General features: G+C 38.3%; 1 protein-coding gene across 13 annotated transcripts in view; it reads left to right on the top strand.

The window, feature by feature from the left end:
• The window catches only part of RBMS3 (RNA binding motif single stranded interacting protein 3), a 739,797-nt gene that overhangs the window by 460,349 nt on the left and 255,842 nt on the right, over window positions 1–23,606 (top strand). For all 13 annotated transcript variants that reach the window (XM_034993359.1, XM_034993406.1, XM_034993350.1 and 10 more), the window contains exons 5-6: window positions 4,642–4,799; window positions 19,295–19,374. In XM_034993359.1, coding sequence (XP_034849250.1) covers window positions 4,642–4,799; window positions 19,295–19,374 — 238 coding nt within the window. The remainder of the gene's footprint in view (window positions 1–4,641; window positions 4,800–19,294; window positions 19,375–23,606) is intronic.

Genomic DNA, 23,606 nt, shown 5'->3' with positions numbered 1-23,606 from the left:
GTTACCAAATCAAGTTTTGAAGTCTTCCACTACCTCTTTCAGAATCATGTATATATAATGACCATAATGCAATTCAAAAAACACAGCCCAGACTCTGTTGGTTTGCAAGCTCCTCTGGAGTTTCCCAGGTATAATCTGAAACTGGCCCCAGTACTCAGAGGGCAGCGAGAGATGGAAGAAAGAGGCTGGCCACTCCAGGTGGGTAGGTGTCAGGTTTAAGGAGTAAAAGGAACTTAGATACAAGGCTTGTCTTAGGCAGCAGTGAAATGAGTAGATCTCTACCGGCTTGCCAAATCTTAAAGTTTTCTATAGAAGCCTTAACTGGGTTCAGTCATGTATACCATCCAGACAGTCTCAACACCACATCATTATCTCAAGGCTGTGTCTTTGCAGCATCCTCTGGGAATGGGGAAAGCAAGGGGAGCCCACATTCCAAGGACAGGGGAGGAGGTGAGGAACCTCCAATTGCCCAGGTGCAGCTAATGGATCAACCAATGATCACATCTTTTCTTCTCTGTGACCTTCCCCAACAGAAGTAACCTTTGATCTAGATGCGGGCAACCATTATTATCCTCCATTGGGATTCATTTGCTTAGCCACCTTGAAATGCTCTGAAACTCTGAAGTTGTGTTAAACTGTCAAAAAGCAAATGAATGCCAATAAGTCTTATTTTGGCAATTTGCATATACAAAAAAATCTAAGAAAATGGAAATCATTTCAAGAAAAAAATTATTTACATATTCTTGAGTGAAATGACAGGTCTCTGCTTTAATTAATAATGGAGAGGATACTTTACTGTTTCACAGTCTTGTGACAAAATTAAATAATAGATCAAGAAATCCCTGTAGAAAAAGATATAGAAACAGACCAAATTGGGGAGTTACTTATGGTGACCTGGTCAATTTTTCTTTTTTCTTTTTTTCTTTTTTCTTTTTTCATAGCCTTAACTCGGTAGCTAAAGCTAATTGATGAATAAGCAAAACTGAATAAAACAAGGAATTCAGAGATATTTATTGTCATCTGTGCTAACATTCTTTTGAACTACAACCTGCTGTCTGCTATTCATTGTTTCTTAAGAGAAAAGGCAGTGTCATGAATTGGTAAGGACATCAGACCATGTGAAAAGGACATGAGTTCTATTTCAAGCCTGTGGACTTGAGCAAGCCAAAGCTACTCCTTTAACCTCTTTTTTCCCCCCATTTATTAAATGATCAGATTGAAGAAGATGTCCCTTAAGGTCCATTCTGGAGCTAAATCATCATGAAAATTTAAGTTAAAAAAGTTTTCTTAAAGTTCTTTTAGATTGCAATTCTCACATGAGACTTTTTTTCTGAAAAGTTAACAGGGAAGTGCTCTTTGGTTCATAGTGCCAAAGCACCTTTTGAAAGTGGCCATCAATTTACATAAACCTGATACATAGGTAACATTAAAAGTAAAAATATGAATGTATAATTGTATAAAAAATAAATGTATGTATTCTTTTAAAGTTCATTCTATGTCAAGTCAACAGATATATTCAAGACTAATACCACATTTCAAAGGATGAACTTACTTAACAAATAACACTACCCAATGCTTTACTTTTTCTGTGAGTATAAATTAAGGAATCACACCATCCAGTGCTATCATGTGTCTGTGAATACAGATTAAGGAGTTGGCCTTGTTGTTTGAATTTGGATTCAGAAAATAGCTTACTGGGCACTCCCTTATGTACTAAGCTCTGTGTGTTGATCACACATCATTTTGAGAAGCTGCAATGAATTCTGCAGTTGGAGAATTTGGAAATGGATTTGAATCAGGATAAACTAATTCATTGCTACCTAGAGAAAATGAAAAGATCTGTACAGTACGCTGGGATAGTGGGTTGGCTGGTTGTGGTTAGTTAGCCTGATCGAGGACAAAGGGGTGTAGAATGCTGGGCAAATTCCAACCCATTCAGGGGACTGCCTTCTGTTGCCACTCCTCTCTGAGAAGTTTGGGGTTAATGCAGGAACTCCCAATCCATGGGACATATATCTCTCATGGAACTTAGGTAGATCTAGGTGTGTAGGATCCAGAAATTCTTTGTAAGAAAATGATTCTTTTCCTATTTCTGTCTCAATTCCGATCATTCCCAGAAAAGAAAAAAAAAAAAAAAGCCTCCATCTGGTGCTAGTGAGATTCTCACACCTCTTTTAATTACGAATCTCATTTGTAACTGAGAAAAAGTCAACCATGAAAGTCAATGCCTTTTTAAACAAACAGTACCTAGGTATAATTTAATAACACTGATTTGTTGTTTCCTGTTCTTACGGTAAGTAACCTATTTATGCCAAGTAATACCAGCTTTTTAGTTTGGTAGCAACAAAAAGTTACTTTTTAAATAAACTTATTTAAGGACAAAGGTATGTTGATTTAAAGAAAGCTTTTCAGTAAACAAAAAGTTGTACGTGGCTGGCAAAAATTTCTCAGGTGATATGCAGGTGATTGAAGCTTGGGAAACATTGGGCTAGTGAGAAGCACACTGAGCTAGAAGATAGGAAACTTGGTCACCAAATCTAATTCCAATCCTGTCACTAATTATCTGATTGTCCTTGGGCAAGATGATGCATCTTCATGGCTCGTTTCCTCATTATCCAATGAATATATTGATATTTGCTAAGCTACCTTTGGAATGATGTAAAGATTAAAATTAAATGATGGGTAGTAAAATAGTATAATAGTTATATAGGGGCTCCTCAGTGGCACAGTGCGTTGTGTCTGACTCTTGGTTTTGGCTCAGGTCCTGATCTCAGTGGCATGAGATCGAGCCCCATGTCCAGCTCATGCTCAGCACAGAGTCTGCCTCAAATTCTCTCTCCCTCTCCCATGGCCCCTCCCACTCATGCTCTCTCTGTCTCTCCCTAAAATATATAGAAAAATTTTTAAAAGTTGTATGTATATAAGATTCTTTATTATGTCTCTAAAACACCACTTTTTATTTTCTTTTTTTCTTCCCATTACCCCAGCAAAAACAAACAAACAAAAAAATAGAACAAAAACAAAAACATGAACATGACCACTTAGGAAAGGATAATAATATTATCTCTGTTTTTGCTCTAGGATCATGCCAATTTTTAGTAGTGTGTGTGTGTGTGTGTGTGTGTGTGTTAGAGAGGGGAAGAGAAACTAACTACAGTTGCACAGTTCCTAACACTATTCCTAAACACTAAAGCTGTGTTGTCTTTTTCTGAATGAATATATGTTTATTTTTACCATTTTCCATGGTGATAAACTAAACTGTTAAAAAATTTAATGTAATAATACATCTTATTAATCTCAAAGCTTAATAAAAATATTATGACCTATCTGAATATTTAGAACTGTTAAAAACAATAGTTTCATACCAAAATTGTTTTTTGTCTTGAAATAATATTTGGAATCTTGCTTGTATTTTTTTCATTGTGCCTAAAACCTCAAATTTTCTAGAATATGAGATCTCTTTACAAAAGATGTTTCGCTGTTCCATAATGTCATTTCCTATAGATTTCAGAATTTCTTTTTCCAATCTAATCTTGCTTATCCTTGAAGTTAAGGTTGTTGTTTTGGTTAAAATATAAAGGTGCAGTTAAATATATGATATATTTTGATCTTAATGGCTAATATGCCAGGTTTATGGCTGTTTTATCTTGATACATATATACAACTAAGTCCCAACACTAATTCATTGTGTGAAAGAGAGAACATTCATGGACATAGAGATAATGCTAGTGATTGTTTGGGTTCCCATTCTATTAAGGAAATATACTTAGCACTATTGCTATTGGATTAGAAAATGATAGACATCATAATCTCACTCAAACATTAACATGTTTGGTGTAGGATAGCAATTCCCAAACTTGCCCAGTCATCAGAATCACCTGGAGGGCTGGCCAAAACACAGCTTGCTTGTCCCACCCTCAAGTTTCTGATTCAATGGTTCTGGGGTAAGGCCTGAGAATTTGCATTTTTAGCAAATCCCACAGTGATGCTGAGGCCAATGTGGTTCCCATCCTCCCCCCCCCCCCCAGCCTTTTTGTCAAGTGGAAGGTAGTAGAGCAGGACAGTGAAGCCTATAGACTTAGGTGATACCCCACAGACTTTGGTGATAGCCCCAGAGTTGAGCCCTGGCTTTGATACTTATGAACCCTGTAACTTGGACAAGTTAGGGATCAATTTTGTCTTCTGTAAAATGATAACAATTATATTTATTAGGAATATTGAATAAAATAATGCATGTTAATTGTGTAGAACAATGCTTAGCCCTGTAATGAGTGCTCACTAAATGCAACGTTTGTAACTAGTAGTGATGGTAATCGGAGCAGTGAGAGTAGAAGCAGTAGTTAGTGGTAATAGAAAAGAATACACATGTTTCCTTTGTTCAGTTGCAATAAAAGTTTATTTTTCTTTCCTAAGGAGGCTGGGCAGAAAGCTTGCTTTTCATTTATGACATTGTTTCTATGAGAAACACTCAGCAAGAAGGGAATTCGTTGAAAAGAAGAAGTATTGCCCTTAGTAAAAGAATGTTCAGGAGTGTGTTGAAGTTGGGAATTCATATTGTAGTTCAAGCAAAAGTCTATCCATTTGTGCAAGAGGTTTTTCAATATGCAGAACCTAATGCATTTGTTTCTTTCCTTCCCTTAGCAACAAGAGCAAGACCCAACAAACCTATACATCTCAAATCTCCCCATTTCTATGGATGAGCAGGAACTTGAAAATATGCTGAAACCCTTCGGACATGTCATTTCCACAAGAATACTAAGAGATGCTAATGGAGTCAGCAGGGGCGTTGGCTTTGCCAGGTAAAACACTTGCTACGTACATGTACATGTATTACTTGTGTTTCCTCCTTATTCCCTTTTAATTCCATTCCTTTCTAGAACTAGGACCCAAAGCAATAGACTATTTTACCCTCTCCCTGCAAAAAAGTAGCTTTTCAAACCGACTATCTTTGCTTCAATCCAAAGAATTCCAATGTAATTATAAATATGTTGTGCTTGCTAAAATCTGTATGTACAAAGAATGGTTATATGTGTCTCAGGTCATAATGATATGTATACCCAGTTCCCAATTCTGTCTTCTAGATTAGCAAAATCAGATGCTGCCAATTTCTGCTGGTGGTAATAAATGCCCAATACCCCAAAGCTAAAGAGCCCATGTGGTGAACAAAGCATCCAAATGTTTTTGCATTGATTTCCAAAGAATGAGACGATAGAATTTCTCAGTCAAGAAAAGGAAGAGAAGAAAGATTTCGAGAAACAAGAATTGTTGGGAAGTCCCAAGGAACCCAGACATATAAAGTGGGGGGATTAGGAGGGTATTTGCATTTAAGAGGCCCTGGCTGTGTGGTTTTGATGTTTTACACAGAACAGAAAAAAGCAAATTGCACTTTTTTCATTGTCAGAAAAGGAAAAGTAGTTTTCATCTTAACTTTAAGGGATGTTTACAAAGGAAGATCTCAGCCAGGAACGGAGTTAAAATGGTTGCACCTGCTGTGCTTTCATGAAAAACAAAGCAAAAGAAACCGCAGAGAAAAACTGCTCAACAACAAAGAACGAGAGTAAAAGCCGTGTCTCCATGGCTTGCTGTGTTTATGTGTCTCCAGCTGACTTAACGTGGATGAGTGAATGGATACTAGAGTCATTGGGAAGTCAGCCCTTTGCAGACAGGTGTGTCCATCTATAATAAACCCTGCCATTACCTGGAAACCATTCCAAACCAACTTTTATTAACGCACTTTGAAAGATAGCAAATTGTAGGGGCGCCTGGGTGGCTCATTCAGTTAGACATCTGACTCTTGACTTTGGCTTGGGTCATGATCTCAGGGTCTTGAGATTAAGCCCCGTGTCGGGCTCTGTGCTGAGCGTGGAGCCTGCTTAGGATTCTCTGTCTCCCTCTGCCCCTCCTGGGCTCACTTTCTCTCTCTCTATCTCTCTAAATACATGCATACATACATACATACATACATACCAATCTCTAACTTGACTTCCTACAAGTCATGGACCATGTTTTAAAATTCATATCTCCACCATTTTCTAGTAGACTGGTAGACATATACAAGATGCATGATGAGTTGAAGAAAAATAAGCAGAATGAAGAAACTCTCCCTGACTTGAATGTATGCTTGAGGCATTCACTTTTTCAGATCATTGGTAACTGCTCATTTGCATGGTCAAGACAGAGCTAATCACATCACCCAGGGCTCCGAATTTTGCCAATGTTCTCATTGTTGGATAGTATCTAAGCTACTGTGGGAGGGCTGGCCAGTGTGGGAGTTCACTGAAAGGAACAGCATGCACATCCTTCTGGTCCTTCTCCCACTTCTTGTCCCCCGAAAATCTCTAACAAATGAATTTCTCCTTCATTTGTACTGCTGAGAAATGAACATATTTCAACTTTATCAAGAGAAAACATTTTCTAAGATCTGTGGTGATCTTTTTTTTTTTTTTTTTTTAAGCAAAGGGCTTTTGATACAGAGTATAGTAATTCTCTAGGGCTGCTGTAACAGAATACAACAGACTGGGTGGGTTAAATGACGGAAATTTATTTTCTCACAGTTCTGGAGGCTAGAAGTCTAAGATCATGGTCCCAGTAGGCTTGGTTTCCTCTGAGGCTTCCCTCCTTGTCTTGTAGATGACCTTGTTTTCCCTGTATCTTCACATGGTCTTCACATGGTGTCTTATTCTCTTCTTTTTAAAAGGGTATCATTCATGGGGCGCCTGGCTGGCTCAGTCAGAAGAGCATGTGACTCTTGATCTCAGGGTCATGAGTTCGAGCCCTATATTGGGTATAGACATTATTTAAATAAATAAACTTAGATTAAAAAAAAAATTAAAGGACATCAGGGGTGCCTGGGTGGCCCAGTCAGTTAAGCATCTGCCTTTGGCTCAGGTCACGATCCCAGGGACTTCAGATCAAGCCCCACGCTGTTGGGCTCACTGCTTAGCAGGGAGTCTGTTTCTCTCTTTTCCTCTGCTTCGCCCCACCCTTGTGCCCTCTCTGTCTCAAATAAATAAAAAAAAAAATTAAAGAACATCAGTCAGATTGGATGAGGACCCACCCATTCGAGGCCCTATCTCCATATACACTCACATTATGAAGGACTTCAACATAGAAATTTGTTGTGGTTGGAGGCACAATTCAGCTTATAACACAGAGATTGGGCTGTTCATTTCTCTCACTTCTGTCTTCTCTCTACACTTTCAGTTTGCTTAAAATGAAGAATATTCTTCTTGGTGCAGAATCAAGTAATGCACATTGTAAGAGGCAACACTATAATCACAGTATATGATTTCATGGAAGAGTAAATCCTATAGTTCTTTTTTTCTTTAGGAACTGAGGAAGAGTGGGAATTTTAAATTATTCTTTTATGCCTGCTCTAAATGCAACCTTGGACATTTTCTCTGCATTTTCTCAAACCACTGTGGCTACTACCTTAACAAACTCGATCATTCACAAATTCACTTTTACAGTTTTCCTTCTTTTTAGATATCACCCTTTTCCCATTGTTAGCCTTTCTCATTTGGAGCTCTCCCTCTGAACCACAAAACAGAGATAACTTGAGTGACAATTCTCTCTCTTCTTCCCAGGATAGCCGGCAGCTCGTGAGAAAAGTTAATGGATTACATACAATGGATGCCTTGGGACAGTGGTTCTCAAAGTGTAGTTTCCAGGACAGAAACATCAGCATTATTTGGGAAATTGTTAGAAATGCAATTTTGGGGCCCTATCCCAGACTTACTGAATCAGCAATGGTGGGGGGTAGATGGGGTGCAGCAATCTGTGCTTTATCAAGCACTTTAGGTGACTCTCATGCTCTCTAAACCCTGAAAAGCATTGCCTTAGGGCATTAGGACTGATTCTCAAGTCATCTGGAAGGCCTGTAAAATTTCAAACTGTTGGGTTCCATTCTTAGAAATTTTTCCTGATGGAGATGATTCCTGTTGACACCTCGATCACACTGTACCCCTTTTGTCAAATGAACTGGTCATGAATCCATCTCCCGTCCTGTTCTTCAAGTGTAGGGACCATGTCTTGCTCTTCTTCATGTCTGTCCCAGCACCTAGAATGTTGTCTGACACATTATTGATCTTCAGTAAATTTTTGATGATGAACAAATGAAATCACTTCAAGTGTTTTGGTTTTTTTTGTTTATGACTATAACTGTGCAGGGTGGTAGCATTTGATGACAATGATAAGCCAATTCTGAGATGGGTGAACTGGGGTTTTAGGGGAAACTACAGTCACATCAGCTCAACTATTACTGACTTACAAATGATTTCTTCCTCTAAAAGTTCACAGTGACACAGGTGTTATTAAAAGAAAATGCTTATTTGATTGGGAGAAGAGTCGGCCTGTAAATGTGCCTGGTAAACTGAATCTATCTCTTGAATTTATGACTCTCTCAATTCGTGTAACCTGAATAAATTTATCAGGCTTCATTTTAAAGATTTTTATTTATTTATTTTATTTTATTTGAGAGAAATAGAGCATGAGCAGGGTGAGGGGCAGAGGGAGAAGGAGAGACTCTCAAGCAGACTCCACACTGAGCACGGGGCTCAGTCTCAAGACCCTGAGATCATGACCTGAACCCAAACCAAGAATCAGTCGGTTAACTGACTGAGTCACCCAGATGCCCTGGCAAGTTTCATTTTAAATATTACCATTGGTCACTTCTAACCACCAGATATGGTCCTTGATTCATATGCAAGATATCCCAAAATTCTTTAACTAGAAAGACACCCCCCATTATTATTTTACTTGCAAGCTATACATTAATCTCCTTTGATAACCATCTCTTCAAAGTAAAGGTTAGTATCTTCATTTTATATTTAAAACATTGAACTTCAAAGCATAGATTTGAATGCCAGGAGGGTGCACAGACAGCACAATTACCGGCTTTTCAAATTCCAGAAGCACCAGATATCTCTGAAATTACAGACATTTTATTTCATTTTTTATGTTTTTTTTTTTTACTCTCTTACAACCTAAAACAATTAGTAAGATCCACCGCCCCCTAGGCAGCATTTTATAGCCAAGTTATAAACCTCTAAAAACAGAAGTTTATGGTGGGAATGCTGACAGTCAGACAAGACAGACCCACTACTGCAAAGCTAGTGGGTGCCAACAGACTACCTTGCCTTCCACGGTGAGGATCAGAGCATAAATCAACCTGAGGCTGGACGGACATGACTGTGTGTTCTTGTTATCCATTTCCCATTCCCAGAAACATGAGACCATTTGTCTAACAAAAATCACATTGAAAGAGTGTTATGTGAGGCCGGTAAAGAATGACCCAAAGTGCAGAAGAGATGGGGGAGGTAAACATTCACAATTAATCCAGCTTCACCATCTGGGAACATAGAACCTCTTTAAGAAATGCATTTACTGTCCCCTGGTGAGCCAAAGAGCGTGAGAGACCGCTGAGCACAGAGACCTTTGTATTTTGTAGTATTTTTCACCCCTCTTCAGTACTCTTAATTTGATTCTCATGGAATTTTGTTTGAATGACTTTTAACATATGGGCAGCCCTGTCTTCTGTCTCTCTCTACTAAATGAACATGTTTTCCAATTAAAGAGTTTCAGTTCTTTCTTTTTGCTAAGTAAAAAAATAATAATAATTGTGGTTATAGGCAGATAAATATCAGCCTGATTATTAAAAATCAGTATAAATAGTAGGTGAAAAATACTCTTTTTGTGTTTTCTTTAATTAGTGTTGAATATCTTTAAAATATTATTGATTTACCTTCTACCTCCTGATATTTCTTGCTCCTTATCTTCTCCCCTCCTGAAATATAATGAAACTCTGACTCAGGATCAGCATAATGAAAATACAGGAATTAAAAAAAATAATAAGGCAAATGCCAATACTTCCTTTGCAGGCAAATATATGCCCCTTTAAAATGACCATCACGCTTACCGAATTGTCATTGTTTGGAATGTGTTTCGATCATATCTCTTGATCTGATGGAATCTATGTTTGTGTTAAAAATCCCCCCCCCCACCCCGCCGCTTGCTGTTTTGGCAATGTTTTGCCATTTCTACCTCAAACCTACATGGAAATAGGAAATCAAATGTGAACAAAGAAAATCTCCAAAGTGTAAATTTAGTGATTAGTCATCTCCAAATTGCAGCTACGTTTGCACAGAGAGAGGTTACAGTTTTTGCTGAGACTGAAGAGAATAAGGGCTGTTACTCTGTTTGGTAATCTTAATTCCTCAGCCAATTGCCAGCAAATGTGATCTACTGGAGAGTAAACTCCTGGTCCATCCTTCAGCTTCTGGATCTTTGTTCTTGTTTTACGTGTTTCTTCATTTATCTTGATCTGTTTCTGCACAGCATTTCTTTCTTTCACCATCAGTTAAGTCACGATCATGGCTAGAGATACGGCAGAACGTTCTACTTTCTTTTCCATATATTTGGAGCCCAGGTTTCCAGACCCACACCAACCAACCAAGCAAAGAACCAACCAGTCAACCAATCAAACAAATGGATTAAATTGTATCAAGTAATCTATAATTTTGAAATGTCCTGGACTCAATTCTTGCTCTATACATGGCTTTATAAAAACTTAGAGAAGGAGGGAAACATATAACTTATTGTTTTATCATTATAACATTGAAATGACTGGATCCCAAGGATCATCCTCTGTAGGATGAGAAGAGAGTTCTGAATATTTACTCATGTAAAACTGAAATTGGAGAACTTTGTTACCTCGAGGCTGGAAACAGTAACCATTAAGTGGGCTCAGGGCCTATAAGATTTCTTTGCCCTGTACTGGCTGTAAGCACAAACCGTGATGGGGACTCTTGGACCATCTGAAGGCTGTGAAGATGTGAGGTAGGTTGTCTGCTTCCCACCAATAAAGAAGAAACACTGGGAAATGTCATTTGGACTCACAAGTGTGAGTCTTTTTATTTGGTATCTTTCCTATATTCTCAACTTTCTGTGAGTTGGATCATCCCATCCACTCACTCTGTGTGGTTATGAAGATGGCTTTCTGGGTAGAAATAACATAGCTTGCATCTTACTTCTGTACCTCCTATCTGTGTTCTTGGACAGGTACATAAACTCTCTGAGCCTCCTTTTCTGATATGTATAATGTATTTATTCATTCATTCATTTCATCCAGTAAATATCTCTTGGGCACTATAATATGCCAGTAATTGTTCTAGATATTAATTCGGAGGGGTACACAGGAGAAAAATATCTGACATGCTACTAGACTGGGGAGACAAAAAAAGTAACCAAACAAGTAAGAAGATATTAAATAATATCAAATAATCCATATAAAATAATTAAAGGGCTATAAAGGCAAAATAAAACAGGGGTAAAATAGAGAGTATGGCAGAATGAGAGGCTAGAAGTCAGGGACAGGAAAGTTCTCGGAAGAGAGAGCATTTAGTCTGAGACACAGAACAAGAGAGTCTCTTGGTGGGGTTGGATAGGGAATCCTCGCAAAGGGGAAAATGCAATCAGAGATCTAAGATGGGGCCAAGTTTGGCATGTTTGGGAGCCAGAAAAAGGCAAAGTTTCTATTTCATAGAGGAAAGAAAAGAGATGTAACAGATAATAATATCTAGGAATCAAATGTGCCTGTAGCTCAAAGAGATTGATTAAAAGTGATAATGAATTCCAATGGCATTTAACGGTAGGATTTTTCTAGATCTGAACATACTATACTTATCAATTACTCCTTTATCTCAATTTTAATGTTTTTAATTTAATTTTCTTCCATTTCTTCACCAAAACTCCTTTTGAAAACATTAATCTATGGTTAAAGGACAGATTTAAGTTATGATGTCAACTGGTGGTAGGCAGATAATCTAAGAGACAAGTAGTTCCCAGACTGGTGTAAAAGAAACCTTTTTTTTTTTTTTCCTTGCCTTTTTCTTCAAACACACAGCCTCCAGGATAATTTTGTTCCTTCAGCGTTGATAGTTTTATGGCAGAGCCATCAGCATGCTGGCTGCAAACAGAATTTCACCCCACATGATTTAACTGAAGAGACTAGAGTAAAGCAGGATTTACAAAAAGTGTGGGTAGAGTGAAGGAAACTGACCAAGGATGTTGAAATACCCAGAGATGACCAGCAGAAGGAAGCTTTTGCTGTCTTGAGACAGCTGAAGGCAGGTGGAAGAATGCTCCCAGAGCCAGTGAGCCCCAGGGCCATGGAAGGGGGCGCTGCCTGGAATAGCTGGAGACAGGGAGGGATGCAATCCCAGCCAGAGAGGGGGTGCCAAAGCCAAGAGAGAAGAAACAGGAACTGGTCAGACTTCTCTTTACTCCTACCAGGCCCCCAATGGCTAAACCCAATGAAAAGCCGTCAGATAAAAGAGCTAAGAGGACACAGTTCATAGATGGATCACTTCTTTGAAGCATAGAGCAGAGAAGACATATAGAGGGGTAAACAGAAAACACATGGGTAAATGGACTTATTTTTCCTTCCCCTTGACTTCATTAATGAAAAAAAAAAGGAAAGAAAAAATAGTGCACGGTTAATGATAACTAAGCATCTGCAACTTTACCTTAGCATTGGCAGTTGATACAGGATGGTAGGGATGATGACAAACTGGTTCGGTTTAAAGAAAGCAACTGTTCAACTTCAGGTCATGGTTGCTATGATGACATCACTTCTAAAACCAAATGTGTGAGGTTTTCTAACAATAAATACATGTTGTTTTTCCACATCAGTTCTCCAATTATGACACCAACTGAGTGTCCAACTATTCAATTCAATTCTAACAGACTATATAGGATTATTGCCAGACCTCACAGGTTTAAGGGCTCAGTCCCCCCACAAGACTCTCCCACCATTCCTTGACCCCGTCCTATTTGCTGATTCACTAGAACAATCCACAGAACTCATGAAAACAATTTACTTTTGTTTACTAGTATATTATGAAGGATACAACTCAGGAATGGCCAAAAGAGATGTAAAGGGCAAGATATAGGGTATAAGGAGTGGCTTAGAGCTTCTCTGTCTTCCCGGGGCATACCACCCTCCCGGTAAATCTCTCTGAACTCTTTTGTTTAGTGGTTGTTATGGAGGTTTTATTGCATAGGCATTGTTGATTCATTTACTGGCCATTGGTGATTGAGCTCAATCGTTAGCCCCTTTCCCATCCCCTGAGGTGGTGGGTGGAGCTGAAGCCTCCAACTTCTCATTATTTGGTCTTTGTGGTGATCAGCCCCGTCCTGAATCTCTCTAGGGCTCCCTTCTTGAGTCACCTCATTAACATAAACTCAGGTGTGGCCCAAAAGGCTTTATTATAAGTAATGAAGGACATTTCTTTCACTCAGGAAATACCATGGGTTTTAGGAGTTCTGTGTCAGAAACCAGGGACAAAGACTAAATTTATTTTTATTGTACCATAGTTGCCATGCAGAAAACATGGATCAGACCATATCATCTTTCAAGAGGAATCAGGAATCCAAATTTTCATGTGAAGTCTCCCAGTCTTTAAATGTTGACAACCATTTCAGATTCTCTAAAACCTCTTTGTAGTCCAAACAAAACTTTCTACCTGAACGCTGGATTCAGCCCATGATTTCTAGTTTGGGACATGTGACAAAGAGCTCCAGAACAGTGGTTTTCAATCCTGGCTGCACACTGGAATCACCTGGGTAGCTTTGAAAAATATGTGCCTGGACTTCATGCCAAAGCAGTTAAATTAGAATCTCATGGGCTGGGGCCCAGACATTGGTATTTTTAAAAATAGTTTCCTGATCATTTTAATGTACAGTCATTTTAAAATAAACATTTTATTTTGGAGTGAGTTTAATTTAGCAGAAACGTTACAAAAGTAATAGAGAGTTCCCATACACACCACGTCATTTGTTAACATTTTACATCGCCATGGTGTATATGTCAAAATTAAGAAACTGATATTGATACATTACTATTAACTAAACTCCAGACTTTATTTGGATTTCACCAGTTTTTTCTACTGATACACTTTTTCTGCTCCAGAATCCAATCCAGGGTGCCATTTGTGTATTTAGTTGTCATGTCTCATCAGTCTGTTATAGTTTGTGACAATTTCTCAGACTTTCCTTGTTTTTCCTGAGTAGCACTAGCCAGGTATCCTGGGGAATGTCTCCAGAGTTGGGTTTGTCTGACGTTTTTCTCATGATAGGATCCATATGATGTATAGGTTTTTGGAAAGAATACCATAGAGGTGAAATACCCTTCCAGTCACGTCAGATGAAGGTGTTTGGATGGAACTAGAGGGTATTATGCTACGCGAAATAAGTGCTATGGTGTATCTCCATTTTTGAGAACAGCTGCTCCAGTTAACAGAGATTAAACTAGAATGAAGGTAGCATGATCTATCCAGCATCAGAACACATTAAAGTAGACAAGAGTACAGGGAATCAGGAGGGATGATGGGAGGCCAGCAATGGAACTTCATCTCTTACAGGTAAACCATCTGAACTGAGAGTCAAGAGACAAAGGTTCTATTCCAGGTTCATCCACTACCTAGTCTCTAGGGAAGGCAACTAGTGTTAGTTTCTTCATCTGTACAATTTAGAAGTTGATATCTGGGGCTATTTCTAGTCCTGAAATTATGTGATTCTAAAACTCTGGAGTGGGTTTTAATTAGTTAAATATTGTCCACAGTTTCATTTCCTAAAGAGGAATGTCTTGTAATGCCGAGTAAGACACCACCCAAATGTCTGGGTTTTGGCAAAGGTAGATGGCAGAAAGGCAGCTCTGCTTCACTATTTGGCGTTTATGATACCTGTTATATCCTAAAAATGTCAAGCACCCGGCAGATAGAAAACAAATATTAAAGACTCAGAAGAAAATTCAACTCATTTACTCATCTTTGTTCCTGGGACTCGACTGCTGTGCTTTCCATTACGATTGAGTAAGAAGTGAATGATGGAATTTATTTTTGAAATCTCAGAAGGAGTGCACATTTTAGTACTTTTAAAAATCTGTTAATGTTGTCCCTTTGCATAACTCTAACCAGATTTAGATGGAAGACTGGCTTGCAACGTTGGATATTCTAAGTTGCCAATAATTTGTACAAAGCCTATGATTGCAAAACCACAAAAATTTCACAATAGCGGAAACCTCTAATTAACCAAAATAAGTGGCAGGGTGGATTTGTTTTACATATATGGTTAATAATGCTTATTGCTTTAAGATCATAAACTGAGAGATCCTCTCTTGAGCTGAGATAGGGAGGCTGCAGATGGTTTTGCAAAATCCTTTTCCACATCTGTGTGTCAAGTCTGACCCAGAACATTCTACTAATATTGGATCAAACTCTCCTCTGATGTAACTTGCCTGTGGGAATTGTATTGGCTGTGAAACCGGCTCCCCTTAGTAACTGGTGTAAAAAAATTTTTTTTTTAAATCACAATTCTGTGGTTTGTTTTGAATGACTGAAGCCAGGTTCCTAGGCACTGAGACAAGAAAGAATGTCAAACGGGACCTTTAATGTGTATTTATATTTAAACATCAGACCTAACAGAAAACCCTGAAGCTTTATACAATGATTGGAGCCTTGTAAGAACCTAATTAATGTATCTTCGGGTGAATGGTTGGCCTGGCACGCGAGCTGTCCCGAGGTACTAGAGGGGGTTCAGGTACCGCCTGGGAAGAATAGATGTGGTTGTAGGGATTCAGTGGCCCGTCTGAAAGGGACATGTAAAGGCAGCTTTGTCTGGCATGCCGCCTTTTCAGACTCACTTGATAATGCTAGTGTCAGTTTCAACTGAAGCGTGGGCCAGATTGCAGATAGCTTGAGCTGGCATTTCAAAGCAGTTAATTGTGAAACTTGAGAAGAAAATGGGCACATTCTTCCTAAGGTGGCTATTCACACGCAGTCTCTCTCCACCCCCCACCCCCACCCCGCCCCAGAGCTCCAGTCTCACTTTTGTTCGGTTTCCACATAAAATACATGAGGAACCCTGAGCCTTTCCTTGGTGGCTCCTATATCACTGTCTTTGCTGGGACTGCCTTGCCTTGTTAAAATGTGCCCCGTGTATTAAAATGAAATTGTCACTGCTGGGTGGTGCAGCATAACATGGTTTGACACTAAGCACCAGCAGCTACAGAAAACAGACTTTTATTGCATTTATTCTTTCAGGGAGGAGAGTCTTTAAAGGCTCAATGCAGACTTTCACTTAGTTAAATCTGAATGAAGCCAAAGTGAACAATCTATGCCGCTGTCTTTATGTTCCTAGAAGCAGCCCCCATCCGGCTTGATATGGATGTAAAATAGTCTTAAGAAAAGATGATCATACTTAGAATCCAAAAGGAAAGACTTAAGGCTTTCAATCCAGAGCAAAAAAATTTTAGGTGGGTAGAGTTGGTGAACCACCTGATTTTCTACTTTAGCTTCTTCTGTATTTCCTAAAACACATATAGAATCAACAAGCACGTGCGCGCGCGCACACACACACACACACACACACACCCCAGTCTAGTTTTAGTCTTCATTTAGAATTCCATGTCATTTTAAGACAAAGAGAAAGGATTTGATTTGTAAGACTCTTGCAAGCAAGCTTTAGATTCTTAACTGCCTTTTATCTAGATGAGTATCCAGAGAGAGATTGAACAAGGAGGGGGGCTCTGGGGCATAAGCTTTTCATTCTGTAGCTCTCCTGGAATAAAAATTCCATAAAGTAACATCTGTAGTAATTAAGGGCTTACATTTCCTCTCCCATTCATGTCTCTGGTAGGAAGGAAAGTTAATGTCCCTAAGAGACGACAGAGAGTAGATCCTGTGGGAAGACAGAGAACAGAATTAGAATTCTTTTGTTCCTAGAAATGCAAGTTTCGTACTTAAAAAAAAAAAATAATAATAATAACAGGTTGGAAGATTTACTGTGAAGGATTCCACGGAAAGAAAAACTTGAAGGAGTTAGGAAAAGTGTACTTAGCTATTCCTAAATATTTGTAATGGAGAAAGATTCATCTTGCCTTTCTAACCCAAATATCTTCTGACTTGGAGGAACTTGTGATTAAGCAGTGAACAAAATGCTCTCTTTGTTTTTATTTTTATTTATCAAAATTGTATGTTATTAAGCTTAAAGAGGTTTAGTTGTTTTTTTCCCCCACATTTGGATATAAAATTGATTCATTCTTTACATGTTTTTCAAAATAACACCTATGTGGATCCACTGGGCCATTTGATAAATGAATAAGAACCTATTGGTTTCCTGCACTTTCTTGCCATAGCAGGACCAGCGACATAATTTGTGGGACCCAGTGGAAGATAAAAATGCAGGACCCTTATTAGAAAATCATTAAGAATTTCAAGATGGTACCAGCAGAGTTTTGAACCAAGTACAGACTTATTCTAAGTCTGTGGCTCTGTCCTTCTGCACTGGTCTCATGCCAGGGAAGTCAATTTTGCTTGGTAGGTAGAGATTTGCCATTTATATGTGTCTCTATACAGAAAGATGTGCCTCCATCCCATGCCTCATAGGAATATACATCAGAAAAGACCCTTTTTTTAAAAAAAAAATTGAGTCAGAAAATAATGACAGCCCCCCCATTGGAATATGCTTCTGATACCATCTAGAATTTCTTAACCTGATAATTCAGGTACCCTTGTCTGCATCTCTCAGCTTATCTTCAAGAGTACCCCAAACCCCTGTGAACCTCCCACACAGGCACAGTGTTTTTTGGTTGTTTTTTTTTTTTTTTTAAGATTTTATTTATTTATTTGACAGAGAGAGAGATGGCGAGAGCAGGAACACAAGCAGGGGGAATGGGAGAGGGAGAAGCAGGCTTCCTGCGAGCAGGGAGCTCGATGTGGGACTCAATCCCAGGACTCCGGGACCATGACCTGAGCCGAAGGCAGACGCTTAACGACTGAGCCACCCAGGCACCCCAGGCACAGTGTTCTGCTCACCTCACCCCCTCTAAAAGGACACAGGGCCTGGTCAGCTCCCTGCCCTAACGACTTCTCTAAGGGCCCTTATGGCCTCCTGTGCCCACTTCTCAGTGTTTCCCTGGTTTCTGGAATTCCTCTCACATTTGAATTCCTGTAGCTGTAATAAATGTGTAACTTATTTGGTGTTTGTTTACATATTTTCCCTTATCTTATTTCCTGTGCATGTAATAGGCTCCTGAAAACATACTTAAGATTTAGGTGTAGGGAAGTTTTATAACTTGAGTTAAAAAGCTCCATTCCAAGACAGCTCATATTAATAACACAGCAGAAAATCCAAAATTATATTTTGCCTTTTAGACAAATTTCACACATTTCATACACATTCTTTCATATATGTATGGGCTGTTTTTTAAATTTGTATTTGCCTCTAGTGTACTGTTTGGGGGATTTAATTTCCTTTCATCAGAATCAGCCCTTTAATTTTTATCTTCCCCATCCAATGTTATAAAATAAAGTCCTGCTATAGTTAATTATTTAGAAAATGTTGCCAATACTAGTCTACTTAGGATAGGGTAACACTGCCAATATTGACATTATGATGGTATAGTTCAAAATGTTCATTCATTAGCTTGCAAGTGAGATGCCAAAATTTGACCCAAGAAACCTAGTTTAGGAATATGGATATCTAGTGTGAAAAAAGAGAGGATTTCCAAAATTCAAAGTGAAGAAAGTTCAGGAGTTGAGGTTTATGTATTTATATTCTCTGAGGACTCTGAGGACACATTTGGGACCCCAAATAATTCTCTTTTGTACTTTCACCCAGTGGGTTTTCAATAAAAATGTCAAGGTGTTGGTGACAACACTACTATATTAATCATCACGTTAGACTACACAGAGTGGAAATAACAGCACATCTCCTCAGCTTGTTTTGTGGAGTCCCTCAGCCCAATAGCTTAGTAGTTATAGTTCTGCTTTGGTGTTAGACAAGCCTTAGTTAAAATCTCAACTCCGCCACTCATTGCCAAGGTCGTTCGTCTGTGTAAGCCTCAGAGCCTTCGATGGAAAGGGCAACAAGACCTACCTTTCAGGTTTGCTAATTCAGACATGCAACAGATATTTATGGAGCACTTTCAACTGCCAGACAGTGTTTTGTGGATTAAGTAAGATGATGCCTCAGTATTACTTCTGGGAGAGGAATCAGCATAGAGCCGTCCCCACATAGGCAACTTTCAATGCAGTAAATAAATACCTACTCTCAGCAATGGTGAGTTCGTGATAGTTTGATCGTGGTGGTCATGGCAACAGTTGACAAGTCTCGTAGAATTCTCAAATCAAGCTTTTCCATGGCTTTCCTATTTTCGTTTTCATTTTTATTTACTTTTCCTGAATATACACAACCTTAAGAAAGTATATGATCCCCTGTTTACCTCTTTTTCCAGAATGGAGTCTACTGAAAAATGTGAAGTGGTAATTCAACATTTTAATGGAAAATATCTGAAAACACCACCAGGCATCCCAGGTAAGGAATACCATTAAATAATCATTCATTTGTGTCTAGGCTGATTGCTATTATTAAAATGAGTACACGGTAAAGCCCTTGGTTGGTCACTGGGAATGAAAAGGTTACTTTTGTAATTGTGTGTTTTTAAATAGTAAGTAGCAACTTATCTTTCTCAAAACTACCAAAAGCTTCTTGGTGATTCTTCTTTGGCCTTTCTTTTGACTCTCTGCTGCTGATTGTCTGAAGTGAATTGGAAGAGAAACAGCAAAGAATAGTTTAAAATGCACTTCAAGTGAAGGAAGTTCATGACTCCTGTTTCTATTTTATAATGTATCTATCTAAACAGTGATAGTCACAGTGAAGTACACTGATTGATGCCAGTTTCCAAACATTTTTTATCAGTCCATCACAAGAAGGGGACAGAGCATGAGAGGAAGCATTTAGAAATGTTTTTTGGGTTTTTTTTTTTTTTGCATTTAGAAATTTTATAGCAATTTGACATTGCCATGAAATCTGAATGCATAATTTCATATTTTTAAAAAAATATCAGTTACTGACATATTGATCTTTTTTGTGTGAACTGTCCACTCATCGGAGATAGTCTGAGAAGCACCAATCTTGACTGTCCCATTTCACATTTCCCAAGGCAAAATCCTTAAACTTTTATACACATCATAAGTTGATATAACTTTCTGCTATTAAAAATTACATTCAACATAAGGAATTGAATATGTCTCATGTGTCTGGACTTAAGCTGCAATACCTCAACTTGCTATTAATCTGGTAGCAGTATATATGGCAAGTGTTTAATATTAAGTGAGTAGATTTAAAAATATATCTTACTCATGCATAAAAATACTCAAGATGGAGTGAAGTGCTAAAAAGGAAGAATTATAATGAGTGGATAAAGAAATGTCTGACTAATCCGTATTGGTTTATTGGTTGCTCTTTCATTTTTGGTGATTCTCAGGGGACAAATGTGACTTCTTCAGTCTTATGATATTTTCCTCTTGATTTTTTTAAGCTGGACTTCTATAGTGTTTGCTATGTAATGTGTCTGCTATTTAAAACACATGGTTAGAGAGTTCAGGGGTTAAATATTTCAGTTCCTTAAAATGTATTGAGGCTACATAGAAGAGGAAATCTGAACAAAAAGAGAAATATTATTGTAAAAGGGTCAGGGTCCTTTTAGGCCTCGGTTCATTTGGGGAGGTGTCGGGAAAGGAGAAGGGCCCTTCAGATGCTCACTTAGATGATCTGGAAAATCCAAAGTAGCATCTCCTGGTTAATCAGAGAGTGCGCACACATTGACGCCTGTGTCTCGATTTGGTTAGCTTCCATGCATAACGTTCCCTTGAGAACCGACTGCATTATGATCCAATTGGAGACATATGGTGTTGTTAAGGAAAGAGTTAGCAGTTTTCATCTCAGCATGTAAGCTGCCCTCGAATTTTAGGAGAAATACTTATTTTTTTTTCTTTTAGCATAAAAGACACTTTAAGACACTCTGCTCAGACCTATCATTGAATAAAGGGGTTGCATTATTAGAGGATTCTCCCCTTATTTGTCCCATTTTATCCAACGGATGCCTATCTAGAAGGCATTCAAACTAGGTGTGAATTAGATGGTTACATAAAAAAAAAAAAATAAGAATGAGCAAATTATGTAGAAATTTTTGTTGATTAAAGTTATAATACATCTCAGGGTTTTTTTTAGGTTTCTTCATTTTCAGAAAAAGTCATTGAAATCCTTCTTGACTTGATTGATTTGAAGCTGTACTATTTGGTTTTCGCCATAGAACATAGCTGACTAATACAATTTAATGCTAAAGACAAAGAAAGTCACTACAAATCCCCAAACGTCTGGTCATTCTTCCTGAATACACAGACTGTGATATCAACCTGTCTAATATCATAGCTACACCCAATGGAAACATTGTGAATAGCAAGAACCTGGTTATGAGTTTCTCACTCACTTTTTTTTTTTAAAGATTTTATTTATTTATTTATTTGAAAGAGAGAGAATGAGAGAGAGAGAGAGAGAGAGCACATGAGAGTGGGGAGGGTCAGAGGGAGAAGCAGACTCCCTGCTGAGCAGGGAGCCCAATGTGGGACTCGATCCTGGGACTCCAGGATCATGACCTGAGCCAAAGGCAATTGCTTGACCAACTGAGCCACCCAGGCACCCTCTCATTCACTTTTATCTCATGGGAACCCAAGAAGCAAAATAATTACGCTCAGTTATAAAACTCTTAAGAGATATAAGTTTATGCTTCTGAGATTTGTACTCAGTGTAATAGAATTAAATATATGATATTGATCATCATTATTACTTGAATTTGCTTATTTATGCAGTGGAAATCAAACAGAGTCAAATGTTAACAGAAGATATTTCATCTTTAATGTTTAAGTTTGATATGGAATAAAATAGGATATAGTGCAAAATGTGGGTATTTTGGTAAGTCCAGTAGTAAAACGCCCTCATTGAGTTGATTCACGAAGTCAGAATGGGTATGATCAAATATGAGTGTATGCTGTTTGCCCTTATTGGTCCTCACTGCTTATTTATTGTAGATGATTGAAATGTTATTTCCAAAAACTTATATCTTAATCCAATTCTCTATTCCAACTTGAAGACTGCAGGTGGGATGTCACTATAGGGCCCTGATACTGAATTGGAAATGATTCCTTTGATATTTTCAAAAGAAATCACCAATTTCCTAGCTTTTTCAATCCTAATGTAGCTTTAGAGAGACTGTCCTTGCTTGTGGGTATACTAATTAAAAGCAACTATAATTGATCTGACCCCCCTACAACTAAAATAGGATTCAAAAAAATTATAAACATCTCAGTGTTCTACATTATCAAGATTCGGCATCTTGGAATTCAGTTTGCAGTTTTCTGGAACTCACATTGATGGTTTCAATATAATGCTTTAAGGTCGTGTGATTGATGGCCCCACAATGATCCAATAATGACCTGAGATTCTCAGGCCCTAAGAAAGCTGTAGAAAAGATTGCATGTTAAGTCAATCATCTTCTTACACTAGACCCCTGCTTTTATCTTACGCTAAGCAAGTAGAGAACAATTAGTACCCAATTTGCATTCTTTACTTCTCCATTTAGGGATGACTTGGGGGAAATGTGCACATGTCACTGGGCAAATATAGTGCCATTTTGGTTCCTGTCATTTTTGACAAATGATTTCTCTTAAAAGGAGTTGCAAAGTTAATTATTTCCCTGAGATGATCATCTAGTTTCCAAATCCCATACTGTGTCATTTCCATATAAGAATAAGAAAAAAAAAAATAATTCAACCCAAAGCTTTGGCATTGCTCTGAATTTCAAATTAAAAAAAAAACATTATAGTTAAGGATATTTGCAAGGACATGTAACATTGACCACATTATGTTGCTGCTTCCATTTTGATTTGTTAGTCTAGCAACAATTTTTTCATTAAATATAATTCATGATGGTATTTAATCTTGATTCCTGCTGACAGATTATGTGAGTTGGAAGGAAACTTTGTAGATATCTTCTTTTGCTTCATGCTTTCTCTGGGCTCCTCCTTTTTGTTCGTAAAAGATCTAATTTTAATGAATACATAATGGATCATTAATGTGTATTAGAGCCTCCAGAACTAGTTCTGTTCACTTTGGATTATAACGTTGTCCCCAGATTTTGGTTACCTGGATCAATGAGGCTAAATATACATGCCAAAAAAAAAAATAAAGTTATTTGAATTCTGGTATGTATGGTATGGGATCAGGCCGCTGTGTTACTACTGGCAGGTGGGAAGGAGAGGCCAGGGTCAATCATGTAGCCATCATCTAGTATTTTCTCCCTCCCCTAGAGGGAAAAGAAAACACAGTGTTCCATAAATGTTGCATGTCCTACATATCGATCTTGATGTTTTCTGGACAAAATGAAGGATCATTAGTTGCTTGCCTGCCTGACCCCAGACATTTCTTTGTCCCATAATGAATTGCACAGCGATGTTGTACAGCCCCAAAGCATTTCATTTTCAAACCTCTGGCAAAAGCAAAGGGTAAGTTCCCAGACACTTAAGGGATTTGGAGGGCATGAACTTGAAAGGTTCACTTCCAAAGAGCCCCTGGAGCAGAGTGATGCACCATGTAGAAAAGGCTTCCACATGTAAGGACATGTATTGATGAACGGATCACGCAGGCTAGTTTATAGAAAAATAAATCACGTTTTGCTCTCAAACTGGACTTGTGCCTGTATACACATT

Source organism: Mirounga leonina, unplaced genomic scaffold, assembly GCF_011800145.1.
Source record: "Mirounga leonina isolate KUSES-001 unplaced genomic scaffold, KU_Mleo_1.0 Mir_115, whole genome shotgun sequence".
Classification (NCBI taxonomy): domain Eukaryota; kingdom Metazoa; phylum Chordata; class Mammalia; order Carnivora; family Phocidae; genus Mirounga; species Mirounga leonina.
The sequence above is the reverse complement of the archived record's forward strand: the minus strand, read 5'-3'. Positions and strand labels throughout refer to the sequence as shown.